A 21,048-nucleotide genomic window follows, 5' to 3' on the forward strand; every position below is an offset into this window, starting at 1 on the left:
AGAAGTACATTTTCCCTGAAATTTTAGGTGATACGCCCCGCAAAAGCTTGATTGGAGTTTGCATGGGACCCCAGACTCTTCAATTTTCGACCTCAATGATTAGAGTAATGATGTGCTCGTTCATCTTGGATATAAATGCGAATTATAGCCGTAATTACTAAAAGTCCCTTTTTGGCAAAATGCCTGGCAATCGCTGCCGATATTCCTCTTTGACAGCTCAACGGTTGTCAAAGCTTCTTTATGGGGGAGTGGGGGTCGAGAATAGGTCTACGGAGTAAGCGAATTCTGCTAGCGCAGGGGGTTTAGTGTCGGGATATAAGTGTGATGTCAGAGTTAGCGGTGTGGTGCACATTAGTACCTTGATGAAAAAAGATTGACAAATCAAAGATGAATATATGTAGAGCCTCAGCAATGGTGAGGCTCATCTGCCAAGAAGGTTTGGCCAAGACTGTCTATTTAAAACGACGAAGAAAAATCCAGCCCCAGATGAAGAGATTTAAAATATTGAGGTACTGTTGTCGAATCAGATCTCGTGCTGTGGGATATAATTAGATATGTACGTTACGTTTGCGTCCTTCGGAGAGTCTCAGACCCAGTTCAAACGCTTGTGAATTAAAACAAATTTCGAAGGAAAACAATTCTGGAATATTTATCTCATAATGCACGCCGGCGTTTCATAAATAAACTCCCCAACCTTCTTTAACAAAAAATCCATGAATGGAATCCCTTTAGACAGCGTTGCAATGAGGACTGGTCAAGAACTTTGTGCTCGAAGCATCGACATCATCAAGTGGAATGAAGTCACCCTTCTCGGTCCTCTTCGGCGCTGAAGCTTTAGAGCTCATGAATGATCTCTTGCCAGTTGTCCCCGCAGTTCTTTGAGTGCTCACTGCGGCAGTTGTCTGTAATTTTGGCATTATCATATTCAGTAGAGGTCGTAATGCTGGCAAGCACCCGCAGAATATGCCAACGTGCATTTCGAGAGTACTCCAATATGCCGCTGGACTGTAGTCCCCTAAACTGACATTCAGTAAAGATAATCCAGAAAACTAGTGTTAAACTTACAGGTTATATTTGTTGTGTTGGCAAATTGAATGAGTGATTGAAGACGTATGATGCTTACTGCAGTAACGCTGTACACAATTAGCAAACAAGAAATACGAAATAATTGAAGGAAGTCCTACAATAGTCCTAAAGCTTCAAGGGTCTGTTAGTAAAGCACTACGAAGTGGGAGGCAGATTCAAACTTACAGAACATAAACATAATAGTTATTTTTTTGGTTGGAGACATGACCAGTTGAGAAAGTTTTTTCAATGGCAGGCCAATAACTATAATATCCAAAACGATGTTGATAATAGAACTTAGCCATCCTTGGAGATGGATGTTGTTACAAGTTCCGGTGTGCAAGCCATCCCATTGATGCCATCCATAGCTAACCGGCCAGCATTGGAAGATTGTTGCTGCCACAAAGCTAACACCATAGGCAACAGAAAGTCCGAGTGTGCCCCAAACATAATAGATGAAGGGCTTCTCGCGAAATACTCGAAGAAAAAGAAGGCAGAATGTAACTTTAGTCATGGCCATTGCGGCAAGATAGAAACATTCGCCGAGAACATAGTACTGATTCACGTTAGCTCTTAGCTAATGAATTCAGAATCAAGTGTACAAACAAATAAAACAGTTGTGATTTCATCAGCTGTCAATGTCCACATATCTTTTCCGAGACCATTGTTGGCCACTGTGATTTGTATTAGTATGATAACTTGAGCTCATGAATATTACTTACAGATGACAGAGAAAACAGTTGGAGGAGTCGCCAAAGCCTGGACTCCATTAGCTGAGGTCGCACGTTTGAGGTTGAAAGCTGTCGACTAACCACAACAGCACACATTGCCCAGTCATCCATACCCCATTGCCTTACTTTCAGAACGGTAGCCAGCAACCGTCCAAAGAAGGCTAGCAAGGCAACACAACCTCCAATAACACCAATATACTCGCCGTCTTTCCTCCTGTCCCGTACCGGTGCGCTACACATGGTCTCGGTAACATTTTTGGTAGCTTTAAAAGGTTAGAGACAGCTCGGTGCAGGGGCTTTCTTCATCATTCCGACAAATCTAACTTACTTAAAAGTTCAAAAACAGTACAGCTTTGCATCGCGCAGAGTGTGATGCTCTCTTGTAATTCAGCGTTTGTGCAAAGACACACCACATCTGTCGCATCACATCCAGACGTAGGAATAGCTTTTGCCATACATTTTAGCTAGAGGCGGCCGTCAGAGGAGCCAGCAAGAACAAGGTACTCAACGAAACTTACCGAGCAAGTCGGATATGATGCTTCTGCGGCCGCTAAAAGAGCGGCGGATGAACCCCTGGGGATTAACGAGGACTGTGCTGTGCAAATCATGGTCAAACTGGCCATGACAGCCATAATATTGAGCGACAACTTCATGATGACTCCTTAGTACCTTGGTTCGTATAAATATTAACGATAGTATTAACGACAGTAAAGTACGAAATTAAAAGAAGGAATTCAAAAAGTCAAACAAAACTACAACGAACGCTATCGTAGACTTGGGAGAATCTGATCATGTATAAGTGCGTGTACTATAACCCTGCGAATATTAAACAGTATGCCATGCTCCAACAACCTTGAAGTTGGAATTTGCCAGCAAAGTGGAACGAATACTGATGTCAAAGTTTGTCGTTGATCAGCCCCATAATTTGTTCTGCTTCTAGTCAACGGCCGTGGCCGTCATATCCCTTGCCTGTTAGAATCCCCGACATGGTAAGTGAGTGGGTTTTGGATAACTGTATCCGTAGTCTCGTGTCAACCCCTTGAGGGGATTCTATCCATGCTTCTTGGCAAGATACTGTCTTGGGAATTTTACCAATCGAGCAAGTACAGTGCTCATCCAGCCAACGAAGAGTAGGCATTTGACCCAACAGTGGTGCGGCATATTTCGAGAAGCTTGAACCACCCTACTCCATAGATGATTGTCTATCACAATCGGGGACGTCGAATTGCGACAGAATATTACGAAACATTCGAGCTATCAAAATGTTCTAATGGGGCTGTACTTCGTGTGTATCGATAATTCTCCGAAATTCAAATAGAGGAACTGAAAACGTTTGGGAAAACGATTCTTTCTTTCCATCGTACCATGATCTACCGATATAGAGTTTAGACTTTCGGTCAAACTCAGGTGTATGCTTCCAATTGGAATCGACATGGTTGGGCTGCTTTGACCGTTGGATTTACATCTATTCCATACGATCTTGGACTGAACTCGGCTCTTGAGAGAATGGGTGTGAAAAGTTTTCCCGGGGTTTGTGCCATGCTCATTGCTCAGCCATGTTGGTGGAAGCACAAGCCTTTAGAGAGGTTGATGCTAGACAAGGAAGGTATCGTCCAATTGTTTACTAAAGTTGCGTAGGGAGTGAGTAGGAGGTCGGGAGTAGATAAAATTTTCCACGGCTGTCAGCTGCCGTACGTTAGTCGTTGAGATTGAAGTATATCAGTATCTTACCAAACATGTGAGGTGAAGAATTCAAGAAAAGGAGTAATATGGAGTCAAGTTCATTGGTGCTTCCAAAGTAAATAAGGAGTGTTTATGATCATTGGGGTGTGAGTTTATCGGCGCTAGGTGACAGTCACATGATTTTACTGGTTATCTTGGACACATTTTACTATAGCTACACCCAAAATTGCAAACCTACCTACCTAAGCAATGTTACATCCAACGCAATGGGTCACCAGTGTACCATATTTCTCAATCATTCCAATTGATCGAGTATACGTACCCAAGTAATGAATATCCTCGACCTCCAAGACTGAAGCAGTTAAAGATACTGGGGTATACTGCCCCTAACTTCCCTATCTGCGAGATCAATCTTATAAGATTTGCTCCCTGACGGAAAGATTACCTACTAGAGTTACCTAGGCCCTATGCTTGTTGACCTAATGCTTGTCAATGAAGGCACTGCCGATCACTTCAAAGTCTGTTGTCGATCCAAATACCGCTCATGTGTCTCACCAAAGCCGTGAGGAGTATTTGAGCAATTTGGATTTCCACTCTTGCTCGACTACAACTTCCAAGTAGAATATAATGGATATCCGCGTACACACACCCTTGTTTCCCCGTTTTATCCTCCGGGTTAGGCTAGCTATTCGAAGTTTCGAATGATGTGACTAGCCAGTGGAAAATATCCTATTTCATGATATGTCATGAGTCCCCCATCTAACATTCAATTGTAAAAAGGTTTGTTACATTTCGTCGTGTCAATCGTTCCACTTCACAGTCACTCCTTTAACATTCGAAGATGAAGTTTTCGTCGTCCGTTCTTTACTTCCCACTTTTGTGTACGAATGCCCTGGCATTTCCAACTCTCAATGCATCGCCGAAATCTTTTGAGAGAGCCCCGGGAAACAGCTGGTACCAGAATTTGAAGAGACAAGTTGAGAATCATCCGGAAGTCAAAAAAAGATTGTTGGTTGATTCTTTGACCACTCCCATCGATGGTAAAACTGCAGACCTAGATTTCGACTTGAATATCACTAACAGTAAGATAGTCACCGGAGACCATGTATTTGTTCCACCCGACTTCGACAATGGGGACCAGCGAGGTCCATGTCCAGGATTGAATATGCTCGCAAACCATAACTACATTCCTCATAATGGTGTCGCTTCAATGGTAGAAATTATTGCTGGTGTAAATTCCGTATTCGGAATGGGAATCGAGCTCATCACCGTCCTGGCTATAATGGGAACGGTCGGTGTCGGCGACCCTATCTCATTAAACCCCGGGTTTTCGATTGGAGGCTATACTCCGAAAGTCTCTAACATTCTCGACAATCTTGATGGTCTTTTGGGAACACCTCGTGGTCTTGACAACTCCCACAATTGGATCGAAGCAGATTCCTCGAATACCCGAGACGACTTGTATGTGACAGGAGACGCATCGACCATGAACATGACTCTATTCTTACAAATCGCCAATGGATCCGATTCTGAAGTCATCACAATGGAAGATATTGGAAAACGCGCCGCCGAACGTCTCGAAGTCAGCATAGCTACCAACCCTTATTTTTACTACGGACCCTACACCGGCATGATTGCACGAAATGCTGGATATGCATTCTCTGGTCGCCTTTTGAGTAACCACACGACCGAGAATCCGGACGGAATTATGACTCATGGATTAATGCGCACTATGTTCGGCGTCTACTCCGAGAATGGAACATATGTATACAAGAAAGGCTGCGAGCAAATACCCTCCAATTGGTACCGCATCCCTGTCGACTACGGATTAGTACAACTCAACCTAGATATTGTTGCTTGGATGGTAGCAAACCCAACACTAGCAAGTGTTGGAGGCAATACCGGTAAAGTAAACACTTTCACTGGTCTTGATATCAGTAATGTCACCGGTGGCATTCTCAATGTCGAGACTCTTTTGGAGGGCAATAATTTGATGTGCTTTGCCCTTGAAGTCGTCAAGACATTCGGGCCCAATTCTCTTTCGCCTTTGTTTGCTACAATTGCTGTACCCTTGCAATTATTGACCGATGCTCTTGAAACATCAATCTTAGATCTTGTTGGGTGCCCAGCCTTTGCTGATTTAAGTATGGATGGAAAATCATTGTTTGAAGGACTTCAGGATACTTATCCAGGCGCTGCAAAAAGTGGTGTCGCGTTTTAAGGGGTAGAAAGCTGTATTTTGGGGGGTTGGTGCTTGGACATCATTGTTATAATTAATCTTAATAACTGCAGCATTGTATAACTGTTTTATTTTCTAGAAATGCAGTACAATATTTCTTCACTCTTGGAACTATAGGACCTCTTTGATGTTCCAACATGAGGCCTTGCAATTTGCTTAATGTATGCCGATTCTATCCCATCTTGTGCAGTCCACAATGTTGTTGCAATGTCAGGACTCAATCTTCCATCTGGGTTGCGGGACCGCAGTTATGACAGATACAAACAAAGCAAGTAAATGGCATTAATAACATCGTGTTCTCCCCTTATCTTTGGTCCTTAGCAATTCTCTTAAAAGATATGTCAAACATAGCCAACATATGGCAGTGTCAAATACAAAGCTAGTGCTTTGAGTCAGTTTTCCGATAGGAACTCTGTAAACTCTAATCATTCCCAGATCCAAGATGGATCATAGAATCCAGAAGGACTCGTTTCCTAATAGGTTTGTAAGACAAATTCCATCAATATAACATATTCTCTGTGTGTTCGACCCTGCAATCATTGCACGTGGTAAGCAAATTCTACAAACGTGCCAATATCTGGTACGAGGGGTAGAGGCCAAATAAGGAGCGACCCGCTTGCAAAAACTAGCTCGGGACTCATTAACAGTCTATATACTGCCATACTCTTCACCTGCGTTACTATACTGGTCTTGGTAGTGCACACTTCAGTCACATGCCATGCACATGCTACTCCTTACCCCCAAGTTTTCTAGTCGAGATATATGTCCAATGGCAATAAAGTTGTATAGTTGTATAGTTCCATGCCCAGAAATAATTTGTTTATGAAACTATCAAGAAAAGTATGTTGCATCCTTTCAAGTACGTACTGTAGTTCTTCGACTCTAACATTTAATTGAGATAAGCGCTCACAAGTACAAGCGCGAGATGTTGGAGTCACTCGTGCAATCCTGACGTTGAATTGTAAGGCGATGAATGTGGTTGCAGCTATCCGTGGAAAGAGTGGCGTTTAAGCATAATTCAGAGGGTAACTTTAAATTGACCAATTTTCCCCTGAGCATAATGAGAAATGGGCCCCGAATCTCGGACCCTTTCATATATATCTCAGAAGGATCCGAATCCATCTGCTGCTGTTAAGGACATATCCGAGGCCCTACGAACGACATGTACGCGCCGACGAGGTAATACTATGTTTAGATGCATCTTTATTCGAATTGGTTACACTGTGAGGCTGGGGTTGGATAAGCTGTAAAAATTATCTCGGTCTTCACGTTGCTCGCGATCAGTATGGGTCGAAAAGAACATATATAGGAGGAGAAATACTTTGAAGATTGCTCCATCATCAGCTCAACTTTCAATATCTTTTAATAAACTAAAAACTATTTCAAAACTCAACCTCAAGCTCTATCTCGTCCTCTGTCGGCAAGCCTCAAATCCACAACCGTACAACTACAATAATACTATATCTTCGAAACACCATCTAACACACCACCAAAACCATCAATATGAGATTCACCACCCCCACCATCTCCATTTTGCTCTCCGGATTCTTCTCCGGCCTCTCTATCGCAGACAGTAGCACTTGTAGCAGCATCTGCGCTCACAACAACGACCCCGGTCTCTGGACTGACGTCCGTGTTCCCTCCGCCCAAGTAGACAACATCCTCACTAACGGCGGCGGATGTGTAAAAGGTAGTGTACAAGGTCACATGTGCATTGCGATTATTGGATCTGGTGAGGACGTCGACACCGTGGCAGGCTGTCTCGAAGAAATGGCTGCCCAGTGGCAGAGTTATACTGATAATTGGTACTTATGGAGCTCGATTACTTGTGTTTTCGAGACCTCGACTGGAATTATTTCCATCACGGCTTGATTGGATGGGAAGATGTGTTGAAGATATCTTGGGGTTGTTTGGATGAGCATGTGGCTTGGTTGTGGATGGGGAACAGGATCGTGATTTTCATTTCTTTTGGTGGGTTGTATGTTTAGATGGGACCTTGGAATAGAGATCGCAGGGCACATACTTGTACAAATCGTTGTGTATGAGATCACAGACTAGGAGGATAGATTGAAAAGGATTCAGGGGACTCGGGAGTTGAAGGAGTTTCATAGAAATAAAACATTATGTTTTGAAAACTTTTGAGTTGTTAGCGGAAAGTGACAGATGTTTTAAGTAAGCTGGATCCAAAAGTAGCTTGAACACTGCCTATGGTTCGTTTACAAGACTCGGAACCTCTCACCGCAACTAAATCGAGACTTGTTCGGTACTAACAAATTGGATTTGTAATTCCATCCATTTGATTCCATAACAGCTTTCCATCCCTTCCTTTCCATTCATAGGTCTTCTCTTGCCCTAGTTGGAGATATCCATGTGTCTTCCATGGAAGTGGTGTGTATGACGCTGCAGCATATATCCGAGGTAGCGTGTTCAGGATGGAGGAGTATAATACGAACAGAACCAGACATTTCAAGGTCTTTATAACCATAGATACCTAGGTATTGTTATACATTTCTAACAGGTTCGAGAATCCGGAGTCTTTGAGGTGAGAATTTCTGTTGATAGATGTCTCTAAATCCATTTTTCAAAGATGATTGCAATGCTTGAAGTTGCAAGATGCAAGATTTATAACATGAGATGGCTATGCATATAACCCATCTACTCTGCGCAGATAATACATGCTGACCAAAGCTCTATTTGGACGAATAAAGCGACACACCAAATCACTCAAATAAAGTCATACTTTGGGAACATTTATATCTTCATACTTTATTTGATATAAATTTGTATTCAAGTATATGATACATGATATAGGATATATATACCTATGTATGTATATTTGAAGCATAGTAGATTTTGTGTGTCCCAGGGTTTCGTCCTGCGGGATCCAAGCTGGCAGTATCTTCTGCCTCTTTGGTCGAATCTCAATCTAATGGGAAATCTCCTTCTTTAAAAACACAGCATTCCAATACCAGGGTTTTCCTGTTGGATCAACCATTGGGCCAAAGAGTTTTTCCACATTTTTGTAAACTTTGTAACCTCTTCTTTCATACCAATCTTGGTTGGAAAACTAGGTGAAGGTTAGAACAATGCAAATATCTCATCTCCGCAATTCATTCAGACATATTTACCGGAGGAATGACCAAGTCAAGAGCTTTATACTTTTCTTCTCTTTCTGGGTCGACTTTATTAATCGAATTCAAACCCAGAGTCTTGGCACACAATGGTTCAGAGATGGCTATATTCTCGATCATATCCATGGCTGTCTTTCCTAGCCCCGTTCCTTGAAGAGCTCGCGAGACGTAAAAAATGGATATCCAGTAGAACCCTTCTGTTCTGGGAACATATCCGAGATTCAAATAATTTTCGGATGGAGGACCTAAGCAGATATGTCCAACTGGAATAAAAGTTCTCTGCGGTGAGGGGATATCCCGAATTTTACCTCCAAAGGAGGTAGCAGAGTCAACTAGAGGCTCTTTCTCTTGGGGATACATCTCAGAATGTTTGAGTATTTTGGCATCCTTTTCGGGATCAGAATCCGCAAGCACCTGGATAATTTAGAACTCGGAAAATGAAATCGATTTGGGGAGGAATATTTACAATCCATTGATTATTGAGCTTTCCGCTTTCTTGGACTTCCCTCCATGATTCAACGCATTCAGAATCCCATCCGCAAGCGATGCGTTGTTGTACCAGTCGATCAACATGTTCAGGAGAGGTGGGATCCCAAGGGATTAGCACAATTTGAGGTTTTGAGGCGTTGGTGGGGTTGATTAAAGTCATCTTGAATATCTAATAAAATATTGCAGAATTGAAAGGGTCGATAAAAGTATCCATTCTTATAAGATTTCCGCGAAGCCAACTGTTAGACCATATTCTGATATCCGAGGAAATACGATGATGACAAGTAGTCTCCAACCAAGGGTCAAAGGGCGTGAGAAGACATCAGGGATTTTGTTCCAGGATTTTCTTATCCAGATAGAAGTCTTTAGTTGGCTGTTGTTGGATCAAGAGATTCGAGATTTTAGTCTTGTTCAATTTCTATGGATATTTTGGATATTTACACAAGTACCTGGGTATCTATCAGAATGTCCCATTCGATAGTTTTCTTCTCTCCCCTCCATGTAAATTCACTCGCCGCTATGCTATTGTTCACCCCACATCTAAAGCAGCACCATGATTTGTAAGGAAGAACACCCCACACTGGCATTGACAATTACATATATAGTGTGAGACAAGTCCACACCATCATCAAAATCAGCCAATATGGCTCGTACATGATCAGGCCTGATAGTTCAGTGGTAGAATTCTTGCTTTGGGTTATCAAATTCAATGATGTAAGAGGTCTCCGGTTCGATCCCGGATTAGGCCCTTTATTTTGCATTTTTTTGAGTGGGAGTTTCGAGAATTTTGAGATCCAGTGTACATACATACTCATGTACATACCTACATACAGATGAACCTGGCTATACGGGCACGTGATATACGGGCATCCCCTTTATACGGGCATATTTTTTAGAATTCCCAAAAATTTATATGATGAAATTGACTTAAATGGGCATTCCTTTATATAAGAGCATATGGTCCTAATTTTCCTAATGCCCTTATAAAAATTGGTGGGAATGGCCTAAGCTTTAATCTATCACATGATGAATTCATAAATTCATATGGTATATTTAATGAAAATGGAAAGGCTGAAGGTATAAAACGAGGCGCAGGCCATATTCCCTGCATTTCCGATGCTAATAAGGGCGGCAAGTGAGGATTCTTTGAATTTGAACCTCGTTTTGCTTGCTATGCAATTCTTCTGTGTTTTCCAATAGTCTCCTGGTTGATGATATCTGGAATTGTCAAATATTTATCGGAATGTGTATACTTTGCTGGTTTCTTGATAATAATCTATTTACTATTTCGAGATCCTTTTTTCTTTCTTTATTCTATATGGATTTTTCCTTATTTGAGTTTAGGCCTTCCCAGTACTTTCCCATGTACGAATACTGTCCACTCTGACCCTTGTTGTCGGGCATTTCCTTGTCCTCGTCCTCAACGTTGGGCATTTCCTTGTCCTTGTTGGAATGTTCACTTTTGTCCGTTAAGAGGTTGCCGTTCTGATTGCGAATTTCATTTGATTTACTGGTTATATTGTTCATTGGAACTAGAGCATTTGCCCTTCTCGAAATCTTTTGAATCTCATAGTGTAATTGGCGAGCTTTTTCAAAGATCATATTAGTATCTGATGGATCATATGGGACCAAAATAGTATGAAGGTTGTTTAGTGCAGTATGTATAATTCTCGCCAATATCAATATATTCAAGTGCTTAGTTTTTCTTTTGTATTCTATTTTGTTATTAGATTGATAACAAAGTCTAGTATCAGTATTTGTAGTGAGAAATCTTTCCCAGTAAGTTTTCTTTTTCTCGAGACTTTGAATAATGTCCTTTTGGAACTTTTTGGACTTTTTGAAGAAGATCAGATTGCTAACTAATCCAGTGTAATTGCTAAGCATTTCGTCAATCCAGCAAAGGTCTCCGGTTCGATCCCGGATTAGCCCTTTATTTTGCATTTTTTTGAGTGGGAGTTTTTCAGTGTATAATACCCATGTACATACGTATCGTACACATACTGTATAACATTTTGACAAGAGAAATTATAGTGGGGACTTCTTTTTTGCAAGTTGTTTTAGAGTATGTTTCGAGTCCTACTCATCAGTTATACAAATTGAAATCTGTTTATTATTTATTGGCTTATGAATCTGCTCAACTGCTTGACAAAAATGAACGGGCACATCACGTTTTCGAGTCGAAATCATTTGAAGGATAATAATTGACTGATTAACATTAAGGACAGCTTAGAAAGAGGGAAATTGTAATTTCAATTCGATTGTAAAGGGGAAAATGAAGCAATTCGCTTATCCATCAAAAATGAAGGAGTTCTATCTATACATATACTCACTCAATCTTGGATTATTAATCGAATTACGAATTCTTATTACAATTTTATAAAAACATAATATTTGACAGTTGGTGATTATTCTCATCCAGGCGTTTAAACTTCCATAACAACATTATTGGATTACTAAAATAAAGCCAGGTGAAGTCTTGAAAGGCTTATTAGCTAGTTATTGAGATGAGAAACTCTATACGAGAAGAAGCAAAGCTTCAATAATAATATAAACTTCCGTTGTAGGCTTCAGCTAAATGTTATCAAACATCTGATATGAGGAGGGGTAGTTGAGCAAGGGAAGTATGTCTTGGGAAAGATCACGAGAATCAAGGGTCAACGGGAGAGCTAGCCCAATAGCCCCAAAAAGTATAACGTTCCCATTAGAGTCATTGATTCCATGTTCACTCAGCGGCACATAGATTCATCGTAATCACCAAGTATGTAACAATGATCTATGAAACAATCGGGTTACAGCAGTTTGTATTATGCGACCAAAGTCAAGATAGTAGCTTGTATTTTAACAGTACCCAGCAGTGAAGGAAGTGCCTTTGTTTTGCAAACTTGTACCATCAAAGTAGAGGGGAATTATTTGACTTTATTGCAGACAGAGATGTGAGAATAGAACGAAAGGGTAGAGCCATTGCGGAGCATGATAAACTAGATAACAGAACTCTGTGTCAACGCAACGAAGCTTCAAAGCATACAATATCCGCATAAATCATTCGTAGTTTCATTACATGACAATACAACACTCGGTATATCTTTGAGCCTCTGAGAAAGAAACAAGCATCTGACCATAATCCAAGTGCCCCGGCCGAATGGCGAATATGGTAAAGTGCATTGCAAAGATTTGCTGCGACTGAAGATGAATAATTATCGACTCGGGCTAAAGTCCGATATGTTCGCATTGCCTCATCTATAAGATAGTGCGATGAAGTGATTCGCCATGTCCGAGTAACAATCAATCAATATGGTATGGACGAGACTGCATTGTAACTCAGCCGTTGCTCCGGGCTCGAGAAGAAGTCGAATCCCATCAGGCTCAAGCAGTGGCTTGTATGGAGAAGTACATATTCCTTCTGATGGGACATTGTCTATTGCCTCCATGCCTGGTTGATCAACTAATGACCAGAAGTAACTGGGACGATTTCGTAAAGCTGTCAGTCATCAAAAGTATGATCAAATAAAGATGATTCGATTGGCCGACCATTTGCGCTCCCTTGCTTTTTCTACGGCGCCTTAGCCAGTCTTTGGTAGCTAACTGCCATGCCGATGTGTGCTCTCTTGAAGCTTCAACATCGAGTTCCCTAAATGTCAATAAGTATCGCAAATATAGCTCAATCATATATACCCTTGGACCAAAATCACGGCCTCGAAGTAAAGTTCTGGATCTTTTGGCACTGAACACTGGCAAAGGGTAGATCAGAAAATTGAGAGACGTAGTAATACATTCTGCATATCTTTGTTCTGGGACGACTAGGTAAGACGGGATACTTGATCGAGGTAGCAAAAAAAGCATCATCTACCTCTGGTAGTATTTACCCCAGGATTGGAAATCCTAGGAATATGGATGGCCAATTCATAAATTGCTCGACAGTATGCATTGGAAAGGATGAAAGGATGAAAAGACCATGATACCAACATTCACAAGTAATTTTAAGTTGTTATTACAAGTTGATTCTTTATTTTCTTGAATCCATAAATTGATAGCGGCGTCAACGGCGTAGAATATTTATTCCCCCGTCCTCGCTTCCAGAGCTTTCTTTCTTTCTTTCTTTACTCATCCACCAGATCCCTCTTTTCTCCGTCCCCAAACTCCGGAACGTCATAACCACCACCACACCTAAATAACTTCGCCATCCATAAATAACAAAACCTCAACACAACCTTTGCATTCTACAACCATTTATCATCCATCACAATCGATCTTGATCAAATTATATCACAATAATGGCCTTTACCATGCGCCAACCATTCAAATTAACCAGTTCGCTGGCTATCGCTTCCAAAACCGCCTTTAGATCCGCCCCCGCGCGAGCTTTTCATTCCAGCAAACCTACAACCAGTTTTTTCACATCACGCACCACATCGCCAGTCAGCACACTGGTAAAAGCTAGAAATGCAATCAAGGGCTCGAGAACTTACTTGCAGCCACCGGCGACTGTTGCGAATCCAAATGGAACGCTGATGCAGAAATTGTTGGTCGGTGGTGCGATGTTTGGAGGAACTTTGTTTGCGATCAATATGGTATGACACCTTTTTACCTACTCCTTCTCCATATTCGCCATCTCTTTCATCTTCATATAAGTAAAGAATACTAACAAATCACAGGTCTTCAACCGCGAAACTCGTGAAGATGGCGGCATGCCCGAATACGAACGCAGCTACTTAAACGATACCTTTATGCACACTGGAATGGGAATTGGAATCATCGGATTATCTGCGCGCGCCATGTTCCAAAGTGGCTTTACTTACAGATTGATGGCGACCAATCCTTGGGTTGTCATGATCGGTGGTATTGCACTCAGTATTGGTACTATGATGGGCACTAGAGCTACAGATCCCAGCAAGTGAGTGTTACCCCTCATTCGGTGTTGATATTTAGAATTATGCGATATGTATTTGGGTGGATACAGAAAGCTAACATGTAAAAGCTATGTTCAAAAATACGCACTCTGGACCGGTTTCAACGTAACCCAAGCTGCATTCATCGCACCCCTCCTCTTCATGGCTCCTCCTGCCATCATTGCCCGCGCTGGTCTTTACACTGTCGCCATGATGGGTAGTATTTCCTTCGTCGGCGCAACCGCCAAACAAGAAAAATATCTCTACCTCGGTGGACCTCTCTTGGCTGGTGTCGCTCTCGTCGCTGTTTCCGGATTGGCTCCATTGGTTCTCCCAGCTACCGCAGTCAGAACATTGGCTTTTACCGAAAATATCTGGTTGTGGGGAGGTTTGGCTGTCTTTGGTGGCTTCACACTCTATGATGTACAGAAGATTTTGGCACATGCTAGAATGGCCGAGAGAGGAATGATGAGGAGAGATGCGGTTAATGAGAGTATTTCATTGGAATTAGATTTCCTGAATATCTTCATTAGAATGGTCCAGATTCTGATGATGCAGCAAAACAGGAGGAAGTAGAGGAGAAAGAGTTGTACAATATGAGAGGTTGGGGCAAGGGGGGTTGGAATGAAGAAATAACACCGTGGGACTACATGGTAAAGCAAACGGGTGTTGTCACACAAAACAGCTTTCTTCTTCGAGATTGGATGATAGTTACGAAAGTCTGCGGACCTTTCTGCCATACACGCTTCTCCTCTCCTTTGAACATGCGCACTTGATGCGTGTGCCATTAACATATATTAATAAAACAAAACAAATGTTAAAATAGTAAAATAGTAAAATACCCATATCCAGTTAATCATTTATTCTTATTCTATCTCTGACAAAACGAAGTGATTTGATAGATTAAAGTGCTCTGAGTAGATCATTGATAGATAGATACTTCTACCCTTACTACATAGATTGATTCAGCACTTTCAACTGACTACCTTACCTACCTTACCTACCTATCTACCCAACTGCACAGAAATCCCATCGTATCCCCCCCCTTCTCTCTCTCTCGGTAATACCATATACCATACCGATTCATTATACACATCACATCCTAAGGTTATCCATCCAAAAAAAAAAATCAAAAAATCCAAAGCCACCGCAAAATTCCAAAGTAACTCATTCCATACCCGGCCAGCCAGTCAGTCAGTCAGTCGGTCATATATTATGCATACCTGGCTACCTACCTACCTAGGCCCGGGTATCTAATAAACAATGCGAGATTAGTTGGAGGTAGGTATTTAGGTAGGTATTTAGGTAGATGTAGATGTAGATGTAGATATAGATATAGATATAGATATAGATGGGGAAATTCTATACACGCCTACCTAGATATGCTCTCATCTATTCATTTGCTTATACGGATCTAACATCTCATCTCATCTCATCTCATATCATCTCATCTCAATTCAATTCACCTCAATTCATCTCTCTCATCAATTGTCAAATCATATATCATTTCATGTCATCTCATTTCCTCTCATTTCCTTTCATCTTACACAAAAAGATCAGATCCGATGATATCACATCAGATATAGACTCGATAATATCAAGTACAAACCCGCTCTTCCCTTCCTCCCCCTTCTCATCCGTGCTAATCCACGCCAACCCATCTTTCCCTGGCCATCCAACTCCTAATCCACAACCTACGATTTCCGTTTCCGTTTCCGCAACGTTGTACATACATCTATACATCCATACACCCATCCATCCGTCCATCCATCCATACAAGAAACACAAAACACAAAAAAGTAAAAAAAAATCTAAAAACCGCGCCAATCCGTTCATTCATCGATACATACATACATACAAATGTGCAAACAAACCAATAAACCAACATACATACACCACCACCACCATCAAAAAAAAAGAGCGCGTTCGTTCCGACCAAAAAAGTGACCTTTGGATTTGTCCTAACAAGCGATTCATGTGGGTAAACTGAATAAAAAACTCCGTCCATGCATGCAAATATGTCATATTCTCGAGAGTATGCATATAAAAATCGACATCGATGAAAATTCCCACTCTTTCCTTTTCTCCATGTTCTGTTAAACCCTTTCTCGTCAAAATCCATCATCGTAAGCCGACGCCTGGTCCACTCCTCTTTTCAATCCAAAAGACCAAATCTCCCCTTCCCTTCCGTACACTTAGATTTCTAGGCATTACTGCCCCCCTCAAACCTCTCCTCCCTACAGTCTCCCTCCTGCCACTCTGACTCCATCTCGACTTCCATCTGTCGATTCCTCCTGCATCCAGCCACCCCTTTAAATTCTTACACTGACTAACGTCAAAGATCTCCAACTTACTACAACCTTCTACAACAGCTTCTACCCCTACCCCCGTAACTCTCACACACCCTCTTACAGAAAGCTCCTTGAGTTCGAGAAGATGGAGACCGATAGATCGAAGCGATGAATCTGAGACTGCCGAGCCGCAAAATGAGAGTTTGAGGGATTGGAGTTGGGGACAACCGAGACTCAGAACTTCGGTTGCGGTGTCCGAGAGGGCGCAACAGAATGACTAGATATGACTATTAGTGGGATTACTACAGAGAGTCGCAAAAGCTCAACATACCAAATCTAATTCCTTTAACCCCTTTGCCGCATTCGTCAAATAAACAATAGCATTATCCGTCAAATAAGTACAATCCGCCAAAATTAACTTTTCCAATTTTGCAAATTTATATATGCTCCAATGTTGAAATCCACTATCTGTAATCGTTGTACATCTCGTCAGATCAATGCTCTGTAGCCTCTGGTGTGCATGGACAGCCAGATGCGCCATCGATCGATCTGTAACATGTTTACAATATGATAAAGTAAGACGTTTGAGCTTTGGACATCCGACTACAGTCCCAACCGGTGGGACGAAAGTTGCAGCTTTTTGACGAAGAGAGGCTTGAGGGGCAATCGGCTCGGTTACAACCCAACCGACGATACGAGCCAGAAGATTATCGGATACTTTGCGGCAATTAGAAAGGTCGATTTCTTCGAGCTCTTTCGCGCTGTTGGCCATTTCCAAGACGGCGTTGGCAGTTACGTCCCAGGCTGACTTCATTTTCCAGACTTGGATATTGGGGCCACATTGGGAGTAAATTGCAGCAAATCCTTCATCAGTTATATGGAAACAGTTGCTGATATTGATGCTACGGGCACGACGGCCAACAAATGGACAGATGCATTCGATCAGGGCTTTGTTGGTCATTTTGCGGTTGTAGAGTGATAGATCAAGATTTTGACAAACGTTTGGTGAGGTACTTAGGAGAGTTGACCAATGGAGAGATACGAGGCGTAATCTCATCAATTGATAGATGTCTAAATATGAGAAAATGTGGATCAAAATTGCGTCCGGTAATATTCCCTGACTAAATTGACTTGGACGTCGCTCGAAAATCTTAGGTCTTTTTGGCCGAAAAGCTGATTCTGGGGGAGTGATTGCGTGTGATAATTTTGCAGGTGTGGGTGTTTGAGATCTAGATCTGGTTCTTGGGCCAGAAGATCTATCATCTGGTGGTGGCGTCTCAGGAGCAGGCGGTGCCCAAGAACCTCTTCGCGATCTCGCCCTCATATTGTCCATATCTACACTGAGGAATGGATCTGGGTCTATAGGTTCCATCACCCCACTATCCTCAACATGAATAGGTTTATGAGGACTTGCAGGTTTCGAAGGGGTAAATGTAACTTGTGGTAACGTTTTCCTTCTTTGATGTTTAGGTCGACTGTTATTGATGGTTAAATCATTGATAGTTGGAGATTCAGCATCACTCATTATGACATCTTCGTCTTCGGGTTTTCCAATTCGAGTTTTCGCTGTCAGCTCTACTTGTTTCCGTATATCTGGCGAACATCTTCTCCACAACTCTTCAAGAACTTCTCCACCGATCATCAAACATTCCACAGAAGTGATTGATCGTACAGTAGCTGTTCTCCGGGGAGCCAAAGACAAACTGACAACTTCTCCAAAGTATTGTCCGGCTTTCAGTCTTGGTCTGATGTATGATCCATTTGTGCCTTGAGGCGATAGTCCAGCGTGTCCATTGGAACTTTCATGTATAACTTCCGCTTCGCCTCTAACAATAAAGTAAATTTCATTGCCACTTGAACCTTGTACAATAATATCCGTGAACGGTGGGTATGCCTTTGGCGTGGCGCTCAACCCAAGAAAGTGAAGTATTTCTGGCGGTAAAGTTGAAAATAAAGGTAATTCCTTGAGTGTTCTCCTGACATTGACCAGTCCACTGCCCAGCGCACTGCCAGCTGAAGGATCCTCAATTATGCCTGGACTTGGGGATTTTCGCTTCTTCTTATTGATGACCACTCCCTTCTCAATGACACCTACTTCACCAGTAGACACTTCCCCTGGCGCAGCTTCTCGTGCGATCTTGCCACCTCTAGAAACAAGCTCGGTGGAGACAAGTTTTGGGCCAAATCCGCCTTCCCTTCTCTTCTTATTCAAAATTGTCAATCGTTCCTGTGCCTCTTCCATAATCGCTTGTTCCATCTCAGGAAAGTTTGGAAGCTCAGCTCTCAAATCTTCCTTCTTCAACACCACCAACAAGCACTTTGTTCTTGCTATAATTGTAGCGGTCCGGGGTACATCCATTAATATTCCAATCTCGCCAAAGAAAGCACCAGGCTTTAGTTCTGCGTATGTAGCTTCTCCATCTCGAGATGTGACCGCCACAGCCCCACGTACTAACCAATACATGGCTTTTGCATCATCTCCTTCAGTCAATACATGATCGTGAGGCGAATGGACCTGAGGACGAAGATGTTTTCCGATAGCTGCAAGGAAGGAATCGGGAGCTGAAACAAAGAGAGGAAAGGAGCGTATGCGATCAACAAGGTCGAGTGGCATATCTGGAATTGTCGAAGCTGTGAGGGGAGAAGGTCGTACAGGTCGAGCGGGATTGGTTTCGATGTTGAATGATCGGATCAAGGATAGCGAGTCTGGAATAGCTGCGCCATTGGCCCTGAAGGAGCCAGCACCCCGTCGACTCCTACTCATGATGTTGTGTGTGTATTTAGCAAGCTACGATCTCGCAGAAGCTCATGTGGGTACCTTGCGGCCTAGTGGCCGTCCTGCATGTAGGTTTGCCAAAGTGGGCAATATCAAAATCGGGGATGGTTGATTACTTGGAGAGATTGTCGTTATGCAATTCGCAGGTTCACTGGTTTCGAATACCACACTCAAAGAGGGTTGGGGAATTCGTGGATGGTAGTTCAGGTTGTAAATGTTCTCGTGGAGGAATTGCGATATGTACAAGAGCTTTAATTCAAATTGAAAATTTTCTTTGTCTGCAGAAAATATAACGCGTAGAAGTATCGTCGGACAAGTCTGTGAAGTATTTGGTCAGCTATTATATACATCGTTAACGGCATTGGATACCTGTATGAAAGATATCCAAAAAGCTGGGCGGGCGGACGGCGCCAGATGTTAGAATGGATGGCTTACTATTGCTTTCCTAGGATCCTATAACTGGAGGGGTAAGAAAAGCTACCTTTCTAAGAATCTTTCTTCAATGAAGCTGACAGCGCACGCACAAGATGAGAGAGTAGAACATGAGGTAAGAAATAGAAACAATCTACAATCACGGTGAAGGAAAGACAAGATCAATAGGACTTTGAACGAAAGTATAATGCACGGAGCGCTCTATGATCGACGAGCTCTGAAATGGAAATGGAGCATGTATTTGGTTTGGCTCCTAGCACTCAAAGACCCTTTAATCACCAATAATTGAGGGGGGAATACGATTCGACTGGAGGAATTATAAGTTGGGGATTTGGGACCGCTTCTTCTTTTATTCTGTCCCCCTTTTCTCGCGAAAAGCCCTTGATCAATGAGAAGGGATTACAATAGTGGGTGTATTGGTGTATGTATGTATTAAATGTGTGGTTGGCGTGAATGGGAATGAATAATGATAATGATACTGGTACTGGTAGGTTTTTTTCTTGATTGCTCTCTTTTGCCTTTTGGTGGGCTGCTCCACGCTATGACGATTTCAATTCGCTTCTTTTTTTCTTCTCCAACCACTCTTATTAGGCCTTTCCGGGGGGTTTACTAGGTAGGGGGTATGTAGAGAGAGAGAGAGAGAGAGAGAGAGAGAGAGAGAGAGGAAGTGAATGATTACAGTACATCGTCCATCATAAAGTGATGAAAGATTCCTTTGCTACGATGTTAATGTCGACGTCGATGTATCATGTATCATGTGGCATCTATCGTGCTAGCTAAACAGAAGCAACGGATTCCCTGCAAAGAGATCAAGATGAACATATTTTCTGCTCGGAGAATTTTCTAATCTTAATTGAAGCTAGTGTTTACGTGGGTAGGTATCGTAGATACTAGGTAGATAGACCTGGTGGTAGTCGATAGATGGATAGATGGGTAGGTATCTATCTATCTTTCAATCCTAGACGAATCGTTAACACGGTAGAATGAAGGGGAAATCAGAATGTTGAAATATCCATATCGAAGTCTCCATTCTACCTAGCTCCCTAGCTCCCCAGGCACTATGTATTTGTATTCTCCTGTTGTAACCAGATCTACTCAACTAGATACCTAGTACTCAAATAGTTATGAGTTTAGTATCTACCAAGGGAGCATCGTAGGTCATACCATACACACATACAATCTTCGCCTCTTCGCTTCTTCGCCTCTTCGTATAAAAACTCTTCCTTCATGAATCATTTGCCCACTCAGACATACGTAGATACCCTTTCCCTTTTCTTTCTTCTCACCATCCGTCAGCCAATCTTCAGCTCTGTTGTTTTCTCATC

The 21,048-nt window shown here is 42.2% G+C and overlaps 7 protein-coding genes across 7 annotated transcripts; 3 read left to right on the forward strand and 4 right to left on the reverse strand.

Annotated features, from left to right (window-relative positions):
* Positions 1 to 728: 728 nt before the first annotated feature.
* On the reverse strand, positions 729 to 2,449 carry EAE98_000932 (uncharacterized protein; the record flags this gene model as incomplete). The annotated part of the gene is made up of 9 exons (XM_038948549.1): positions 729 to 1,015; positions 1,066 to 1,133; positions 1,185 to 1,197; positions 1,252 to 1,621; positions 1,672 to 1,739; positions 1,788 to 1,824; positions 1,878 to 2,059; positions 2,125 to 2,260; positions 2,315 to 2,449. 9 exons carry the CDS (start codon positions 2,447 to 2,449, stop codon positions 729 to 731), a joined length of 1,296 nt encoding a protein of 431 aa, XP_038814815.1.
* Positions 2,450 to 4,320: 1,871 nt separating this feature from the next.
* Positions 4,321 to 5,700, forward strand: EAE98_000933 (uncharacterized protein; the record flags this gene model as incomplete). Its single annotated transcript, XM_038948550.1, has 2 exons — positions 4,321 to 4,519; positions 4,571 to 5,700. 2 exons carry the CDS (start codon positions 4,321 to 4,323, stop codon positions 5,698 to 5,700), a joined length of 1,329 nt encoding a protein of 442 aa, XP_038814816.1.
* A 1,521-nt stretch (positions 5,701 to 7,221) lies between these two features.
* EAE98_000934 (uncharacterized protein) lies at positions 7,222 to 7,590 on the forward strand (the record flags this gene model as incomplete). The annotated part of the gene is made up of 1 exon (XM_038948551.1): positions 7,222 to 7,590. The coding sequence occupies one exon, from the start codon at positions 7,222 to 7,224 to the stop codon at positions 7,588 to 7,590; it is 369 nt and encodes a 122-aa protein (XP_038814817.1).
* A 1,054-nt stretch (positions 7,591 to 8,644) lies between these two features.
* EAE98_000935 (uncharacterized protein) lies at positions 8,645 to 9,498 on the reverse strand (the record flags this gene model as incomplete). Its single annotated transcript, XM_038948552.1, has 3 exons — positions 8,645 to 8,785; positions 8,847 to 9,263; positions 9,316 to 9,498. The coding sequence occupies 3 exons, from the start codon at positions 9,496 to 9,498 to the stop codon at positions 8,645 to 8,647; spliced, it is 741 nt and encodes a 246-aa protein (XP_038814818.1).
* Positions 9,499 to 10,652: 1,154 nt separating this feature from the next.
* Positions 10,653 to 11,279, reverse strand: EAE98_000936 (uncharacterized protein; the record flags this gene model as incomplete). Its single annotated transcript, XM_038948553.1, has 1 exon — positions 10,653 to 11,279. One exon carries the CDS (start codon positions 11,277 to 11,279, stop codon positions 10,653 to 10,655), a length of 627 nt encoding a protein of 208 aa, XP_038814819.1.
* Positions 11,280 to 13,427: 2,148 nt separating this feature from the next.
* Positions 13,428 to 15,087, forward strand: EAE98_000937 (uncharacterized protein). The gene is made up of 3 exons (XM_038948554.1): positions 13,428 to 13,906; positions 13,991 to 14,229; positions 14,314 to 15,087. Exons 1-3 carry the CDS (start codon positions 13,610 to 13,612, stop codon positions 14,798 to 14,800), a joined length of 1,023 nt encoding a protein of 340 aa, XP_038814820.1. The 5' UTR covers positions 13,428 to 13,609; the 3' UTR covers positions 14,801 to 15,087.
* Positions 15,088 to 16,345: 1,258 nt separating this feature from the next.
* Positions 16,346 to 19,279, reverse strand: EAE98_000938 (uncharacterized protein; the record flags this gene model as incomplete). Its single annotated transcript, XM_038948555.1, has 2 exons — positions 16,346 to 16,792; positions 16,847 to 19,279. The coding sequence occupies 2 exons, from the start codon at positions 19,277 to 19,279 to the stop codon at positions 16,346 to 16,348; spliced, it is 2,880 nt and encodes a 959-aa protein (XP_038814821.1).
* Positions 19,280 to 21,048: the final 1,769 nt, after the last annotated feature.

Source organism: Botrytis deweyae (assembly GCF_014898535.1).
Source record: "Botrytis deweyae strain B1 chromosome Unknown BDEW_002, whole genome shotgun sequence".
NCBI classification, from domain to species: Eukaryota; Fungi; Ascomycota; class Leotiomycetes; order Helotiales; family Sclerotiniaceae; genus Botrytis; species Botrytis deweyae.

What these genes read in the sequence shown, in the direction of transcription:
- EAE98_000937 (XM_038948554.1), top strand. Translation starts at nt 13,610, where the DNA reads ATGGCCTTTACCATGCGCCAACCATTCAAATTAACCAGTTCGCTGGCT. An exon ending in CTTTGTTTGCGATCAATATG is followed by an intron (nt 13,907 to 13,990) that starts GTATGACACCTT and finishes AACAAATCACAG; the next exon opens with GTCTTCAACCGCGAAACTCG. An exon ending in AGAGCTACAGATCCCAGCAA is followed by an intron (nt 14,230 to 14,313) that starts GTGAGTGTTACC and finishes AACATGTAAAAG; the next exon opens with CTATGTTCAAAAATACGCAC.